General features: G+C 31.9%; 1 protein-coding gene across 1 annotated transcript in view; it reads left to right on the forward strand.

Moving 5' to 3' along the window:
* LOC134700406 (tetratricopeptide repeat protein 39B-like) overlaps positions 1-19,407 on the forward strand; it is a 56,171-nt gene that overhangs the window by 17,198 nt on the left and 19,566 nt on the right. The window contains exons 8-15 of the mRNA XM_063561805.1: positions 8,067-8,132; positions 8,893-9,004; positions 9,696-9,763; positions 10,294-10,353; positions 10,962-11,053; positions 12,295-12,453; positions 15,392-15,509; positions 16,034-16,145. Of these exons, the coding sequence (XP_063417875.1) occupies positions 8,067-8,132; positions 8,893-9,004; positions 9,696-9,763; positions 10,294-10,353; positions 10,962-11,053; positions 12,295-12,453; positions 15,392-15,509; positions 16,034-16,145 (787 nt within the window). The remainder of the gene's footprint in view (positions 1-8,066; positions 8,133-8,892; positions 9,005-9,695; positions 9,764-10,293; positions 10,354-10,961; positions 11,054-12,294; positions 12,454-15,391; positions 15,510-16,033; positions 16,146-19,407) is intronic.

Here is a 19,407-nt window from a genome sequence, read left to right on the forward strand (position 1 = left end):
GCGTAATGATATCCTCAAAACCACTTATTCTAGCATGTTGTAAATATTTAGATATAAAGTTGACACTTCCGGTTAAAAATATGACGTAAATTTCAAAGATGAGTCCTCAATTTATTTCTTCGATGTAGAGTTTTGGATAGATTAATTAAAACAAAATAAAATCATTATAGTACTAACAATTATTTAAAATTATTACTATTTGGCAAAGAATACATGTTTATTCACAGTCACCGTGACATTCACACATCGCAGTGCACGGGATACCCGATTTTCCACATTAAAAATGACCGCAGTATCCTTTCTTACATCCACAATGTATAAGCTTTTGACAAAATGATGAGGCCTCAGAAAGAGTTTTTCAAAAGTTATCCTCTTTGTCCCCGCCTGGAGTGGGTAGCATAAGAGCTTGTATCATTAAACACCTACCTAAGTATACTGCATGATTTACATGCTGGAAAAGACTAGACCAAGTTGAGGGAATAGCTTCAAAAAGCCGTTCCTGTTGCGCAAAATAGTTATTTTCTTGCTTCGTTAACCATGTTATACCCATCTGTTAAGTTTGTGCAATCTGACAGTAAAACCCCCGGTGATTTAGTCTGATTAATCATCATTCTTTTTGTTAAAGTCACATCTTCAAATGCAATCAAGGTCTCCCACATATATTCTTTTTCCCCCTTTCAAGCAAAGAGAGAACCATATCACAACAGGTAGAGACATGGATAACAATTAGTGTTTCAGATCACTCAGATCACTCATTGCCTAGTGCATTTGAAAGGCCATTGATAGATATTAATCCAAAGTCTTTTGCCTTCCCAAACACAATCCATAGTTCGTCTACCCCTATGTCACGGAATAGCGAAACAGTAGTGACAGAATCATCATTAACAACTGTTCGAATCATGACTCATTTAAGTGCGTGTTTCACTGCATCAGACACATGCACCATGACCCTAGAGAAAAAAATCAGTGGAATTACACTGGAATACCACTGATATTCCATTGTAATTTCCACTGGAATTCCAGTAATTATCAATGGAATAATTTGGCTGGAATTCCACTGGAACTACATTGGCTTTCCACTGGAATTACAGTGAAAATTCCAGTGTTATTTCACTGGATTCCAGCCAAATTATTCCACTGATAATCACTGGAATTCCAGTGGAAATTACAGTGTTATTTCACTTGTATTCCAGTGGAATTCCAGTCAAATTATTCCAGTGGAATGCGAATGTAATTCCAGTGGTATTTTGCTGCAACTCCAGTGGAATAACTACAGTTCCAGTGGAATTGCTACTCTGACATATACGCCCTATACCTATTGCTGGCCTTATCACTACTTCTGAGAAACACAAAATATAGTTATTCATCATATGATTGATCTGATCATATTCAAATAAATAACATTTTTAACATCCTATCCATGAACAGAAAAATGTCCTGCATGGTTTGTATCAGTAGAATAAAAACAGTGTCTATATGGTCAGCTTAAACCGTACCCACAAACTGATTAACTAATATAAAAATTATGTGTGATATATAAACTTCTCTTCCTTTCTGTAATTCAAAACTTGCTGTCTCTGTACTTCCAACTATAATTGCCGAATAAAGGTATTAAAATGGAGTCTGCATAAAATCTGTTTCATATCATTGCTGGCAGCTCATATTTAATCCCCTAAAAGTACAAAAATATCCACAAAGAATCAATTGTTCAAGAGGTAATGATTGTATGAAGCAATAAATTCAATAGAAACAGCATTAATACATCTTAAATTGCATTGGAAGTTTAAGTTAAACTCAAATTTAGTACCCCCTCCCTTTAACCCTTGAAGATAAAACTGGCGACTTAAATTATTATTAACGTTTCACCAAGTTAATTTACGATGAATATTATTCACACAATTTAATTTCTACATATCAGATTATCATATATACCCATGTACCATTTACATGTCAGATTACGATATGTCTGTTATGAATGTGACAACAATATATCAATTTATCATTCTTCATTAATTTATTGTCTGCCTAAACTTTCTGATGTTTTGCTCAGATTAAAATCCTAAATGTTTTATATTGCCTCAACAAATTGTATTTCATAATCATTATATGTTAAATCAAATACTTATCTGAAAACATCTGCGTTTGGATTCTCCATTTTTGTTATCCAGCGTAATCATATGACGTCATATTTGCAAGTGCGTTAAAGTCAAGGTGTCAATCTCGTCCCATATAATATCGGCCCGAAGTTGATTCGTCCCTGTAATGGTATTTCAGTGAACTTCTCAAAACCGGTCGTCCGTTGGACTACGGAAACAGCCGATTTGCGGGGTTTGCCGATTTGTAGAATTTTAAAATCACAAGAGTTACTTCCCCTTAATATGGGTGTTTGAGAATGTTTTGAAAATGTATTTCACTTTCATTAAAATATACGTTTTCCTTTTTAAATTTTAGTTTTGTATATAATATCTATCTTTAAATACAGCTACAACTTCTATTTCATCTTATTTTATTTTTTTATTTTGCAGGAATAAAAAAATAAAAACACCATACATTTATGATATTTCACGAATAATTAGATAAAATGTTCGGACGACACGGTACTTATGATACTCATTTATACGTGTGCTGTAAGTTTTAAATGTTACATCTTGTCATAACGCAATAAAAAAGGAGAGTTATGAAACGAAATTGACAGGTGAACAGATATTACAGCCTCGGACTATTAGGTGACCTGATTGAATTTTATTGGTGACCTGATTGAATTTTATTGACCGAACAATTTGTAGGTTACAGTTATACAAATGAAACAGTAATTTTAAATCATTTCAGATGACAAGGCCCATTTTTCGAGAATGAGTTATAATGATATAATTATTTAAATACAACAATACCGGCTGGTATCCGATTTCAAGGAATAACCATTTAATATAATGCAAATCTGCTGGGTCTTCTTAATTTGGCCGGTATGGTGGGAGAGGCTGTATTCAGATAAATTTCAATATATAAGAAATAAATAAGGGTGATGCATTAAAACATTTTTGAACAGAATGGCAATTTAATTTTTTTTCTTTGCACGTTGCTGCAGAAGTTGTCATTAAAGCAACAATTAAATTGCCTTTCAATTAAGACATCATAATTATTTTGACTAGGTACAAATGAATTGTACTGAGAATAGTCATTAGAATATAATATAAATACTTTTTCTACCCCAAAAAATGGCCATCAGTATCTAAATGATAAATCATGCAACCCAACAATGTATTCCAGTGGAATTACAGTGGTAAAATTTTCAAATGTCATTATTCCAGTGGAATTACAGTGGTAAAATTTTCAAATGTCATTCCAGTGGAATCACCAATCAAATTCCACTGGAATTTTTAGTTTTAAATGATTTACCAGTGGAATTCAAATGAGTCACTGTAAACCAGTGGAATTCCAGTGGAATCAACTGGTATTCCACTGGAATTCCATTGATATTTTCTATGGGGGATTTTAGTGTCTGCCTCTAAATGTGAACTTGGTGCTGAACTTGAAATACATTACGTGGTGGATAAGATAGAATATCCTGACCATTTGTTGCTATAACTACCATACGCATCCAAGACTTCATCCACTCGTATTTCAGTTTCAAGGTATTTATTATGGAAAGGACATAATACCCAATCAGCATACTCAGTAGGCCGCAATTCACAATCAGAGAGCTGATTTCCAACATTTACAAAGACTCTGGTATTGTTTCTCACATCCATAAATTCTGCAAAAAACACATATTTTCTGCCCTTGTTAACCTAATCTTTCTTTTTTTTTAGATCTTCCAACAAAACCACGTATCGTTTTCAATGACATTAAACATCAAATCCATATGGTGATGTTGGCTGGTCAATCATCATTCTAAATGCTTAGTCACATCTTCAAACACCATTAATGTCACCATCACAGTTCCTTTTCGAGCAAACGTGTTATCTTTTAATGCCTAGTGCATTTGAAAGGTCATTGATTGATATACCGCATAGCGGGTTATTTTCGCCGGGTGTAAATTTTCGCTTATTTTCGCGGATAGAAGAAAATCGCCAAAATAAATTCCGCCAAATTAAAGGTGTACATGCAAAGGTATTAATAAAAGTTTTCATCCGCCAAGATAATAACCGCTAAAATATTTCGTATACCTTGTTCAATGAAAATCGCGAAATTTTACACCCGCGAAAATAACCCGCTCTACGGTATGTCTTATACTTTTCCCCTTTCAAATGCAAACCAAAGTTTGTCTGCCCCTATGTCACGGAATAGCGAAACAGCAATGACATCAGTATCGACTGTTTGAGTCATGACTCAGTTAGGTCTATGTTTCACTGCATCAGACACATCTATCTTGATTCTAGTGTCAGTCTCTTCGTGTAAACATGGTGCTAAACTTGAAACATCATCAAGTGGTTGATAACACTGAACATCCTGAGCATTTGTGGCTTCAACTACCTTGTACTCAAAATTGTATTGAGCAAGCTCCTGTGAATGAAAACTTAAAAGTTCTTTCTTACTGTCGTCATCTCTCAGAAAACTTTCCCAATTTTGATGATGTTTTTAATCCTGGGTTCGTCTGTGTATTTCCTTTCCCCTAAATTTTGCCCTTGCTTCTTTTAGCAGCTTTCAAACTACCAGTATTGTCTTTGTTCACGTCCAACACTACATCCACTGTTTTTACAGTTTCAAGGTGTTTCCTAACGAGTATGATGATTGGGTATTATGTCCTTACCTTAATAAAATACCTTGAGACTGTAACAAGAGTGGATGAAGTCTTTGATGAGTAGGGTAGTTGTAGCAAAAAATGCTCAGGATATTCTATCTTATTCACCGCGTGATGTATTTTAAGTGTAGCACCATGTTCACATAAAGAGACTGACACTTAAATCATGGTGCATGTGTATGATGCAGTGAAACACGCACTTAAACGAGTCATGATTAACAGTCACTGATGATGCTGTCAATAGTATTTCGCTATTCCATGACATAGGGACAGACGAACTATGGATTGTATTTGGGGAGGTAAAAATCTATGGATTAATATCTAGCAATGGCCTTTCAAATGCACTAGGCAATCAGTGATCACACACTTTTATTTCTGACCCATACCTTATGACGGGTTGTGATACTGTTCTCTCTTTGCTTGAAAGGGGAAAAAAGACTGCGTGGGAGACATTGATGGTATTTGAAGATGTGACTTTAACATAAAGAATGATGATTGATCAGCCTAAATCACCGGGGTTTTAATGTAAGATCGCACAAACTTATCAGATCTAACATGATTAACTAAGCAAGAAAGTCAATTTTTGCACAAAAGGGAAAACTCATTTTAAGTGAGGCTATTCCCACGACTTGTTCTAGTCTTTTCAAGCATGTAAAACGTGTAATAAACTAATGCAGGTGTTTAGTGAGACGAGCTTTGGATTGACTCGTATGCTACCTAGTCTTGTCACTAATGGATTGCGAAGGGACAAAGAGGGTTCCTTTTAAAAAAACTCTTTCTGAGACCTCATTATTTTTTCAGAAGCTTGTACATTATGGATGTAGGAAAGGATGCCGCGGTTATTTTTAATTTGTAAAATCGGGTCTCCCGTGCACTGCCTTGTGTGCATGTGGTGGTGACTGTGAATAAGCATGTATTCTTGGCCAAATAGTAGTAATTTTAAATATTTTTTAGTACTATAGTGATTTTATTTTGTTTAAATCAATCTATCCAAAACTCTTCATCGAAGAAATAGATTGAGGACTCATCTTTGAAATTTACGTCATATTTTTACCGGAAGTGTCAACTTTATATCTTAGCATTTACAACATGCTAGAATAAGTGGTTTTGGGGATAACTAAAAGCCAAAAGATTAATGACCAGCACATAATAAAATCATTTTCTTTACATTTTGAAAAAAGTTGAAAATTTGAATAAAAAAATTATATTTCTCTGTCCGCCATTTTGGATACTTCCGGAAGTAAGGGTTTTTAAGACATATGCTTTATACATTGACTCAAACAGAAGCACCAAAGAAAGGTTCATACACAATGTAATAATAGTAGCAATACGTTAAAACACATTTCAAATACCCTCCCTAAAAAATAAGCTTATTTAAGTACAATATCCGCCATATTGGATTTTAACCGGAAGTGGGGTTTCTGAAGACATCTAATCTATTTAATTTATCCAAAAGTAGTAAAACACAAAGGTCTGTACCAAATATTATGATAGTAGCATGATAATAGGACATTTTTACACACTAGCCTTCGATATTTGGCTGATTTAAGTATGACGTCCGCCATTTTGAATTTTACCGGAAGTGAGACATTTTTTTCAAATGCCTCCCTATCTGAAATAAAAGAGTAATAGTTGAGGAAGGTCTATGCCAAATTTCATGCTTGTAACAGGATGTGCACAATTTTTCACAAAGCCGCCGGACTATCTGTTTTTGTCGAGCCTGCGACTTTTGTCGCAGAAAGCTTGACATAGGGATAGTGATCCGGCGGCGGGGTCGGTGTTAGCTCACTTCTTAAAAGCTTTATATTTTAGAAGGTGGGAGACCTGGATGCTTCCTTCTTTGTATATGGATGCCTCATGTTACGAAGTTTCCGTCAGTCACATGTCCAATGTCCTTGACCTCATTTTCATGATTCAGTGACTACTTGAAAAAAAAGCTAAGATTTTTTGTAATGTTAAATTCTCTCTTATTATAAGTTATAGGATAACTATATTTGGTATGTGCGTACCTTGCAAGGTTTTCTTGCCCCTCAGACAGTTTTCACTCGACCTCAACCTCATTTCATGGATCAGTGAACAAGGTTAAGTTTTGGTGGTCAAGTCCATATCTGAGATACTATAAGCAATAGGTCTAGTATATTCAGTGTATGGAAGCACTGTAAGGTGTACATGTCCAACTGGCAGGTGTCATCTGACCTTGACCTCATTTTCATGGTTCAGTGGTTATAGTTAAGTTTTTGTGTTTTGGTCTGTTTTTCTTATACTGTATGCAATAGGTCTTCTATATTTTGTGTATGGAATGGTTGTAAAGTGTACAGGTCTACCTGGCAGGTGTCATATGAACTTGACCTCATTCTCATGGTTCAGTGGTCAAAGTTAAGTTTTTGAGTTTTGGCCTTTTTTAGCTCACCTGGCCCGAAGGGCCAAGTGAGCTTATGCCATCACTTGGCGTCCGTCGTTGTCCGTTGTCTGTCGTCGTTGTCTGTCATCGTCAGTCGTCTTAAACTATTAAACGATGATTTTAAAGAAATTTTGCAGTTTTGGTTATTATCTTGAATATTATTATAGATACAGATAAACTGTTAATAGCAAAAATGTTAAGCAAAGTAAGATCTACAAATAAGTCAATTTTACCAAAATTGTCAATTGACCCCTTAAGGAGTTTATTTGTTGTATGGAAGAATTGTTAGCTGTGCCTACCTTGCATTATTCATCTGACCTTGACCTCATTTTCATGGTTCAAAGGTCAATGTTTAGTCTTCTTGGTTTATGTTAAGTTTATGTGACAGTTGTAATAAGGCTTTATTATTAGGACTATCATTGATATCAATGATTGGTAAAGAAGGCGAGACATTTCAGTGTGTGCACATATTTAAATGCAGTTGATTTTCAGAATATGTTAATTGGAATTGAAATTCATGAAAAGTTTTCTCTATATAAGTTTTGAGCACTGACGGGCAGACATTATTTCAAATATTTTGTTATTGAATGGACACTGCTTATCACCGGGGAAAGGTAGTAGCAAACTTCCTCTCTGCAAAGGGGAGATAAAAAGTTCAAAGGCAGTAATTTGTCACTGGGTAAAAAAAGTGCAGAAAAACCTTTTAAAAAATAAACCCACTAGAACTCCTTGATAGTTTTGAATTACTTGTACAAAATGCAGATAGAATTCCTGAAGTTAAATAATTTCATATGTTTAAAGAAAAAGATAGTATGCTTTAATCTTAAACATGTGACTTTACATATATATGTGTGTTTTATTGATACTTCTGGTTTGTGTAGAGATCCAATATCACACATTTCAAGTTTTGTATTTGTTTTACAGATGATTTCACTTCTTCCAAGCAAGGTTATGAAACTTCTAGAATTTGTTGGATTCTCAGGAAATAAGGTAATGTTCAAATAAGAAATCAGATTTTTTGAAGACATTGAAAGAGTTTCCTCTGCTTCCATAAGACAAGAATGGCTTTGGTGTGCAAGTCGTTTTTAATAAAAGTAGATACAGTTCTGTAGTACTGTATCACTAGCCTGTTAACACTGAGAATTTACGTTCAAATCCTGCACAGGGTAGGTGCATTTGACACCAAACTTGATTGACTAGAATTGTTAGATTTCCTACTGAAGGTCTGAAGTTCTCTTCAAGAACTCCAGCTTCCTCCAGAAATAAAAACTCAGCAATACATGGCAAGACTTGCAGTAGAAAGTTATAGACTCAAGATTGCTGATTCAGATTTTCAAAAAAATTACACACCCTCCATTTAATATAACCTTCACCACAGAATATTGTTTTATATAACATCTTTTTCTTTTTAAAACCATTGATCTAATTGACATAAAAAATGTACTGGTTCATCTAGAGGTCACCCATTTCCATTGTTATCTGAACAGAAATGATCTGAAGAAGTTTAAATCATTTTTTCAAACTTTGAACTTTGGGTCATATTCCAAGTTTACTTTGGAGATTGCAAAAGAAAAATAATTCTGCAATGTATATTTCTTCCAGAATTTCTTTTTCCGGGTGTCTAAATATTTAATGATAATTCGGTTGAGTTCTAGAAGTGTAATTAATTGAATTGCTACAATAATTTTAACAGATTTGTGACTTTTGTTGTAACAGAAAAGCTAATATTATTATCTGTTTCTGTTTTCAGAAAGCTGGATTACAAGCTTTACTTAAAGGAACAGAAGATTTATCAAGTCTAAGAGGCCCTCTGTGTTCTATTATTTTAATAGCATATCATACAGTAGTTTGTTATGTTCTTGGTTTGTATATTTCATATATTTGTAAGTTAAGGATTATATTATAATGGGAGGTAACTCAATGATTTATAAGTCTATGTTAAAAGGACACTTAGGTCAACAACACTGAATAGTGGCCTGAAACAATAAACAAAAAAGCGATATTATAGGCACATTTTGATTGGTCCTTTTACTTGTACAAAATGTTTTGCCTTACAGTGGTAAAAAGGTTATGAAGAAAATCTGAAAAAAAAACATAAGATAGGAAAATTTTGATTGGATCTTTTATATGTACAAAATGCTCTGAATAGCTTATAGCCACATGCCTTATTTGTTTATGCCTCACAGTTGTAAAAAGGTTATGAAGCAAATCTGAAAAACACAAGCTGTTTCTTTTCTTTAAAGTTTATGTTGTCTTAGGAGTTTTAAGAGTTAGTGTGAATGGGGCATATTTACCATGATTGGTTTATTTATACATCAAGATTGTATGTTTTTTTTTGGTTTAAGTCAATTTTCAGAATCTTATAACAATATAGTAATGATGTTTTGCCATTTTAGCCCTCATCATGCTCATGTGTAGTATAGTATGAATCAACAACTCCCCAGTCTATTTACTAATTTTTATGCTACATTGAATTTTAGTCTGTCAATTTTAGTGCTTATATTAAATTGTGTCAATATGCTTCAAATTAATTACTATTTTCCATATGTCTAGGTTTAGCTGATGGTGATATTGCTTTGGCTGAAGAACTATTAAAACCATGTCTCAATCTTTATCCTAAGGTAAGCAAATACAATTGCAGTTGTATACTTACTGTGAACTCAATCTCACACTGTGAAAGACAAATGGAGCTTGAACCTGTACCACTGATACAAGGCATAGTGAAGCAAATTTCCTTAATGAAGTTAATAGAGTGCATATTTCTAGTTATCCTATTTTTTAACAGTATTACTGTTATTTTTTAAGGTACAAATTATGATTTCAAATGTTTTTGACAAGAATTTTACCACTACATGTATCTGACCTTTAACTTAAACAGATAAAATGATAATTTAGATCTAGCTTGTGAATATTTTGAAGAAATTTTGTGTCATAACAAGTGAAAGTGAGCTCTTGTTGTTATGATAAACATTGTTATAAATAATTGAAGAGAGTTTTATCATGTTGCATTGGAAAAAGTCATTTTCGTTTGGAAGTTTAGTGTTTAGTATGTGCCTAAGCAGCAATCTTGCTTCAGTTATGCATTCATATTTAAAATTCTGTGTTGGTAAAAAAAACAATATTATAGATATTCTGTTTTTTCTAATTGTAGGGTGCACTTTTTTTATTTTTCTCTGGAAGAATTGAAGAAATAAAAGGAAATATAGATAATGTAAGTACTTATAGCCAACAGTAGATTACATTTAATATACTTTCAATCTTTAGTTGCAGTCCAAATTTCCCTGACCTTCATCCTGGATGGTCTTTATTTAAGGACCTACATATTGTATTTATTATTAATTTGTTCCTGTCCTGAACATGCATAACATATTTGCCACTGGATCTGGTCTTGTCTTGTCTTGGATGCTTAGCAACCAAATGACATGTGCCCAACAGTTTCTTTTATGAATAAATAAATTAACACATGGCAGTCATATGATAATTAGTAATAATAGTCTTTTTCTCTTCTTAAATGTTTTGTTTTAAAAATACCAAATTTTTGTATAATTGCCAATGTTCACTATTCATTTGTCATGTATGTTTAGGCACATGCTTTCTTCTTCACAATGGGAATATGATATGCAGAATTTTTCAACCTCTTCGAAATGAATCTTTAATGATTGATTTTAACCTATTTTTCAATGATGTCAAATTTTAAGTGGCTTCCAATTGATATGCACTAAGTGCGAGCTATTTTAATGTAATTGAAAAGTAATGATAAATTATCTGTTTGAAAGAGATTTTAGTAATATTTATATCATCTATATATTTGAATTTCAGGCTTTATTTAGATTTGAAGAGTCCATAGATTCCCAGCAGGAATGGAGACAGTTTCATCATTTATGTTTTTGGGAGTTGATGTGGTGTCATTGGTATGCTTTGTTTTGATTTTGCCATAGAAATTTGAATTTAAACAAAAAATTATCTTATATTTCTTTTCCCCGTTGACTTTTCTATGTAAAGCAATTTTTTTACAGTCAAATAGAGTACATGTATTTTATATTTTAAACCCATTTATCTTAAGGGCATAAGATACAGTTACAGGGGAGGTAATGACGTTGCTAATGTAAATTGTTATTTTTGCGAAGTCAAACTATGACTTATCATGCTCAGTGGGAAAAGATTCACTTTTCGACTGCTTTTTATCATTTAAACTTATATAACTTGAAAACGAGTTCATGGACCCCTCTTTTTTAAAATGCCATTTGGTTTGATTACGGGAGAAGATTATGAGTGCCAATTTTCATGAAAAACGTAAATAGCGCAATTTTTTGAAATAAATATACAGCAAAAAATGATATTTGTTTTTCTACATTTATGAACATTTGATAAATATGAGTTATTTCTTAATAAAAAATGTATAGATATTTAGGATACTTATAAAATACAGAAATTACAAATTATCTAACAAAAAACAATTTGTGTTTATCTTTTAAAACAAAAAAGTTATGTTTAACAGACTTTCTTTCGAAAGAGAATATATGGCCACAAATCTGAAATTTTGAGCAAATGTACAAAATTTCGACCTCATTTTACTCAAAAAGTAGCACACGAAGGTATATTTATATTGCATATTTGATTTAATCAGGTAAAAAATGGTCTATATGGAAATTTTTATCAAAATGTAAATACAGGATCAAAACTGTACTGTGCTATTTGTGAACCAGGAACTGTTTACATTTCTGAAGCATCTGTTGGACTATTTCAATTGGCCAGTGTTGTTGGTTTTTCTGATTTTATATTATAATACATCCACTATCAGTTTCCTGGTTAATCGCCAGAATTATTGAATCACAGTTGATAATTTTGGGTTATAATCAAATTTATGCTATATTTGGCACTACATCGTTAGTTAAAATGCAATTGCAGCTGTCAAATCCAAAATTAACACTGGCAACTATCAAAAAACAGGAGCAATATTCTTTGTTTCAGACTGTGACTACTCACATTAATAAAAACACTCATTTATTCATAACTGAAAAATCAAAGCTGTGATAGAAAAATTTCTTTTATTGTTTTTACTATGACATATCAGATTTTTGCTTGTTTAAAGATTGTGAAACATAGAATGTTAAAGAGTATACAATTTTATAACAACCTTTGATAATTTTAGTTTCAAGGGTGACTGGTTAATGGCCATGAAGTATGCTGAGAGACTATGTAAGGAGAGTAGATGGAGTAAAGCTACATATACATATCAAAAAGCAGCATTTTTACTCATGTGTGACGATCAAACTGAGGAGACAAAAACTCATCTGCATTATTTATTTAGGTATGTTGTCTTCACATAAACTAGCTGTGACTACATCTGCATAAAGATTGGTGCCTGTTAAAAACAATATTGGAACGCTTACAATACTATTTCTTTGTACCTATTTTATTTTTCTAAAGCAAATAATGCATAATATACAACTTTTTGCAAAGAAATATTACGGTATGAAGGTGAAAGAACACTAAGTCAAATAATTATGATTAATCAGATTGTAAAACTTTTCATAATTAATAGAAAATGTATGAAACATTAAAAATAAACTGTATGTTACATTAAAAGGGTTAACATGAACAATGATGAATCAAGAGTGAAATAGGAGATTATACAAAAAAAGAAATTAAAAAAAATAAACAAAATTTTTAAGGGAAAACTTGATTTGGAGACAAAATTTGCTACTCTCAACATCACTTCATTATTGCTAACTCATTAAACTAAAAAAAAAAGGAAATATAATGAGACAATGAATGCCAGATTTATAAGTTTCATGTACAAACTATGAGAAAGGCAATTGGTTTATTTTATGTTTTTATTGTCGGTGTGTTTTTAATATTAACACAGAAGCTGCCCATTTTTTAATTCCTCTTAATCACTTTTCTATGAAAAAATGCATTAATTGCAGTACAGAATATACATTTTAAAATTATTTTAAGTGTCTGAAGTGATATAAATCTTTTTTTCAAGTATCTTCTTGAATAAATACAATAGTTTTATAGGAAGCAGTATATTTAATTTGTACTTTACAATTTCAAGCATAAAAAATACCCAAAACAAAAGTCTTTGAATTTTAATTTAGTGTTGTGTTTACTCTAGATTATATCCATGTTTCAAATTTTTACAAAAGTCAAAACATTTGTTCTTTTCCACATTCCCACAATAATTAAACAATGTTCAATTCAGAAAGTGTTAAAAGTACTTTAAATGATTTTAGTTTTCCAAGAAAGGAAGTTGCCGTCTAATCTAGCTAGTGTATCTTGTATTGTTAACACTATAATCTAGCTAACCGTATTATTACACCCCACTCTAGAATAGGGGCTATGACACCTTTTCAGTTTATTTGTCTGTTCCCCCTACATTTTTTTTGTCCTTGTGCCAATTTGTTGAAAAATATTTCCAACACACTTTTCTCTTGTACTTCTGAACCCAAAAACTAAAAATTGGTCAGTAGCTTGACACTTTTCTGAACAACAAGACATTAACTTCCTGTTTGCAAATACTTTGAATATTTTTTCAATATTTTGAATGAACTACATTTTTTTCTCACACTTTTCTCAAGTACTACTTAACTAAATGACTTCAAATTTAGTCAGCAGGCCTGGCAGAAACCAACTTCCTGTTTTCAAATACTTAGAATTCTGATAGGGGTATGCTTAACACAACAATGTGTGCATTCATTTTAAAATAGTTTGATGAGTTTCAATTTACCATCATTGATGGCAAACTTTTCCATGCTTATTTTCTATTTGTTTGTCAAAAAGGATCTCTTATATCGCCTATTTTATTTTACTAAATGTTTTGACATGCACTCCAAACTGGAGTTTTAATTAAAGACTGATACCTTCAGAAATGGGTCTGGAAATGTCATATTTGCCGGACATGTCCTAAACTGAATGGTCTTTGACCAAATTAATAGATTTGTTTATTGGTCAACAAAATTTTTTTTACAGAAATATTTTTGATCATTTCCTAAAGAGCAGGTTTATTAATCACTTTTGTGCACACATTTTTGTTCTGAATCAGGAAGGTGGTGTAAGTAACATTTTTTTCAATACCTCTATTCATATCATAAACTTTGCTTAGTATGATTTGTTCTTTTAAAAGGGCACTAGCTACGAGATATATAAAAAGTCTAAAATATGATATTTATTTTTCAATCATTAATGAAAGTGGAATAGTGAAATAATGATTTGCTTTGAGCAGCCAGTATATTATGGTTCAATTTTGTCAAATAGACTAAGAAATATTGATGATGAATTATTCCCTTGCAAGTGAATAATTCAACCTCTTCAAATCCATAATTATGTGAACTTAAATTTTAAGTTTGGATAAATGTTTTACATTGTTATAAATCGAATATGAGAATTTAAGTCAAGTCTGTGAACCTGAATTTGACAGCTAGTGCCCCTTTAAACACAAGAAATTTGGCATATGTGTTTTTTATAATATTGAGGGTGGGATTCTGTTTACTGCAATTAAAGCAAACCCCAAGATAATTTTGTGTTTAACTATTGCATTTGTGTTTCTAATTTTGAGGGACATATCAGGATTGACCTGATTAAGCAATTGTAAGACATTGAAATCAATTGCAAAGATTAAAAAAATGTTTCTTCATTTGAATTACTTAGATTTTACTTATTCCACCAAATCAATTTTCTTTTAGAAATTTGCATGCTTTTTAAAATATTTTTTAGTAAAGTTGGGAAAGGGTTGACTTCATTTTATTTACTTACAAATTCATGAATGGTTTTGGTATATTACAATTTCACATATCCCTTGTGAAATGAATGTTTATGATATAGATTTAATACTCTTCACAAACAAACCAAAGAGAAATAAAGTCACCAACCGTGGTCTTGAATAACAAGCAGAGACTTGAACTGTTATGTATCCCTCAAGATCTGGGTTGACTTCACAATTATTTATTATTATGATTCTTTTTTTTTGTACATTTAATATATTTATTTTAGGATCAGATTTTTTTTCTGTAATGAAAAGAGCATTTATATAAAGAACTTTACACCAATAGGGTACTTTAAAAAATGGAATATAATGTGAAAGTTTTCAAAGCTTTTTTTTTGGCGTCTGCCATTCTAGAGTTATGTCCCTGATGTTACATGCAAGCTAGGGCATAGGACACATTTCCTATTTATTTTTCTTTATTTCCTGTATTTTCAGATTTAATAGTAATTTGGTTATGATAAAAACAAATCTTATATTTTAGTGAAGTTCCAAGACTTAAACAAAGAATAGCAGGAAAATCTTTACCAATAGAAAAGTTTGCTGTGTTTAAAGCCAAAAGAGTCATTGAACAGGATTCAACCCTTGTTCTCCCAGCATTGGTAATAACACTATTATATGTATACTTAAATTAAACAAAACAAGTCATCGAACAGGATAGTTCTCTTATTATTGATAATAACACATGAATAGTTTTACAAAGCAAAAAACAGTCATAGAACAGAATTGTTATCTTGTTTTCCAAGCAATAGTAAACATGAATGCTTGTATTTCAATAAAGACAAATCAGTTATAAGACAGATCAAACCTGTACAGAATTTCAATGTAGAAAAACAATCAATTTTTTGTTTTTCAAAGTATGAATTAGAGTGAAGGTAAACCGTATTTATTCCCAAAACTACACAATGATTGAACAACAACCTTTATCAAAAAGTCCAGAAAGAAGATTTAAAGGACATTTCCAAACTTGTTAGCTTTATAAATAAAATAACCATTTAAAGATTGATGTAAAATACTGGTACACATTTTTATTGGATTCTTGCAGGTGGAATGTTTTAGACATCAAAGGTAAAATTTGAATAGACTTAATTACCTCCTCTAGGTACAAATTACATTTTGTTTGTAGGAGCTGATATATGTTTGGAATGGTTTTTCTATACTGGGAAAGAAAGAAGAACTTCTAAATCCTGTGTTGGAGAAAGTAGAGAAAACATTAAATGACATTGTGAACTCAAAAGGTATGTTGTCTTCTATGAATTATAACTTTGTACCAGTTGATGTTGTCGTATATATATCCAGCTGATTTGTCTACAGTTTATCAACTATATCCAATTAAAATTTTGGTGAAAATACAGTTCAAATTTTTAGATGGGAAACTTTGGAGATTGTTTGTTATGGAAAACATAAAAGTAAAACTAATACATGCCCCTATCCACTTTCAATTTCTATGCTTAACTTAAAAACTTCAAGTGTCTCTGGGTTTTTTTTATAACCCTTTTTCAATTCAGCTCTCAGATTATAACTAAGCAACTGCATCCTTGCTGAACTGGTCCATAATACATCAACATGTTGAATCAAGTATACTTTAGGCAGAATTTTTTAATGTACCTTGTACCATGTATGACAATACATGGGTGCCACAGGAGGAGCACGATCTGCTTACTCTTCCAAACTAATCATGCTCACCCATGGTTTTAGTTGAGGTTCATGTTACTCAGTCTTTAGTTTTTATGTTGTGTTTTGTATACAGTTGTTCATCTTTTAATTGTTTCTTGCCATGGTGTTGTCAGTTTATCATTGACTAATGAGTTAAGATATCCCTATGGTATCTCCTGACTCTCATTTTGAAAAATTGCATAAAATAGGGCTTGTAAATGCACTAATGTAGAAAATAATCAGACCTGCCAACAATCTGGATTTCTGGGGGATATTCCCATGAGAGGGTTTGACTTAATTTTGTAAATCTTTATTTCATAAACTGAGGAACCTCAAAACAAACATTCAAATGAGATAAAAAGGTATATTCGCACATGTATACACATTCAAACACTATAGTAGTACATGTACATTAAAAACTCTTTTAACAATATAAGAGGAGCAGTAGGTCCCCTTCGCTTAAAATTCCTCGTGGAGATTTTTAAAAGTTGGAAGGTATTAAATAGAGCAATGGGCAATTAACAAGTGCTTTTCATGTACAATCATTATTAAATGTTCTTTCCTGTACCTATTGTTAGTCCATTTGTCAAGATTAAGAATGGGAGGTTTAAGATCTCAAAAACTAGCTTAACCCCATCACATGTATATGTACCGTGCATGTCCCAAGACAGAAATCCCTCTCTGTGTACTCTATATCATATCTACATGCCTTTTTGTTAATTGGAGAATGTATGAGATGTAGAAAATAAGGTGTTGATGGCATATTCTTTAAAATAGTTTCTGTTGGATTCATTTGTTTTTGTGAATACCAATTTTAGTGGATTGCTGAAAACTTGTCTTTTCATGGATATTTGATTTCGTTGTTTTGCCAAAGTCTGCACACACACTAAAACCATGAAAATTGGTATCCAACGACAAATAATGAATTCACAGTATCTATAGATCAAATTTTGGTTTTTATACGCCTGTCAAAATTTTGACGGGACGTATTATGGTATACACATGTCTGGTGTCCGTCCGTCTGTCTGTCCGACTGTCTGTCCGGCGTAAACATGTCGCACTGTAACTTGAGAACAACTTATCCAAATTTCATGAAACATATAGTTGTTTCTTATGATGGTCAAATGATCTGTATACTTTTTGGTGAAAATTAGATTTAAATTTTTTGATTTACGGCACTTTGTAACTAAAACAGGGGTGTGTTTTTTTCACATGTCACACTGTATCTCAAAAACGATTCTTGAATATGGCTTAAAACACTTCTTAGTTATATTAATCTTAATATCTGTATACTTTTTGGTGATGATTCAAAATTTATTTTTGAGTTATTGAGTATTTTGTAAAAAAGGGGGAGTTTTTTTTTACATGTCGCGCCATATATCAAAATCGATTTATGATTATTGCTACAAACTTTACAAATGTCTTTGTTATATTAATCTTAAGATCTGTATACTTTTTGATGATGATTCAAAATTTTATTTTTGAGTAATTGAGTATTTTGTAAAAAAGGGGGAGGGTTTTTTTTACATGTTGTGCTGTATCATAAGACGTCGGACGTATCATGCGCTCATGGCGCAGCTGTTTATTTTTAAGACTGAAATTTGACCTCCAGAAGTCTTTTGGTGATTTTATATAGTTCATAGCTGTCTGGAGGTGACAAACCGCCAATTAAAAGTCCCTATTTGTTCAACCAAATTTTGCAATTTTCACAGCTTTCTAAATATTTTACCTTAAAGGGGCACTAGCTTTAGAGTTATTTTAAAAATCTTATGTAAGATTTTTTTTGTTCAATCAATAATGAAAGTGAAATAGTGAAATAATAATTCGCTTTTAGCAGCCAAAATGGTTCAATTTTGTCAAATTAAGCAAAGAAACATTGATAATTACTCATTCACTTGCAAGTGAATTAGTCGACCTCATTAAATCTGTATTCATGTGAACTTCAATTTAACCCCTAGCTAGAGATTGACAAAGCATGTATTATATGTGTACAGGTTATTTAAAGAAAAGGAATGTCAACAATGAAAGTGAAACTACGGTAAATCATTTGATTACTAATACGGTGCACATAAAATCATTCTTAAACGGTTAAAAACAAAGATAAACATAAATTTTTTATCTATAAGATTAAATCAAACAGACCTATAAAAATCCAATTGCATGTGTCTTTTTTATCTATTCATGTCGTTATTTATGTTCACATCGCTTATATGGTCATCTGAGGTCAAATCAATAGTTTTAAAATTAGATGGCGTCTGAGCTAACATACATATGAAAGGAACCTACATATTATCTACACCATGCTCTGTATACTGTTTATTTTAGACTTTTGGTAGCTTGGATAAATGTTTTACAGTGTTATCAATCAATTATGAGAATTTGAGTCAAATCAGTGACCATGAATTTGACAGCTAGTGCCCCTTTAAGTTTAACTTCATAGAAACTAGGTATATCCTGAATTGTACAGGTGTAACCTTTCTGCATGCCAATTTTCAACATACGTTCAAAATCATATAAGAAAGAAGAGAGCTCCCGAAAGGAGGTACCACTAAAAATAACCCCTGGTTTTCTGGAAAATGTTAAATTAGTATACCATGGAGGCATTGGAGGGCATTTATCCTCAATTTTAAATGCAAACTCCTAGACAGGTAAAATTTGGCTCAAAATGGATTTAATATATTTCTCTTTCAACAAAAGTTTAATTCCTGCAAATTTGTTGATTAGTTTAGGTGAACAATGACATCAAATGCACTATTTTTTGTCCGAGTAGGCCTACTTTCACATACTCTCTAAATTTCTAAATTTGAGGAAGTAATTGGTGGTATGACACCTGGACCCAGTTGT

Source organism: Mytilus trossulus, unplaced genomic scaffold (assembly GCF_036588685.1).
Source record: "Mytilus trossulus isolate FHL-02 unplaced genomic scaffold, PNRI_Mtr1.1.1.hap1 h1tg000138l__unscaffolded, whole genome shotgun sequence".
NCBI lineage: Eukaryota > Metazoa > Mollusca > Bivalvia > Mytilida > Mytilidae > Mytilus > Mytilus trossulus.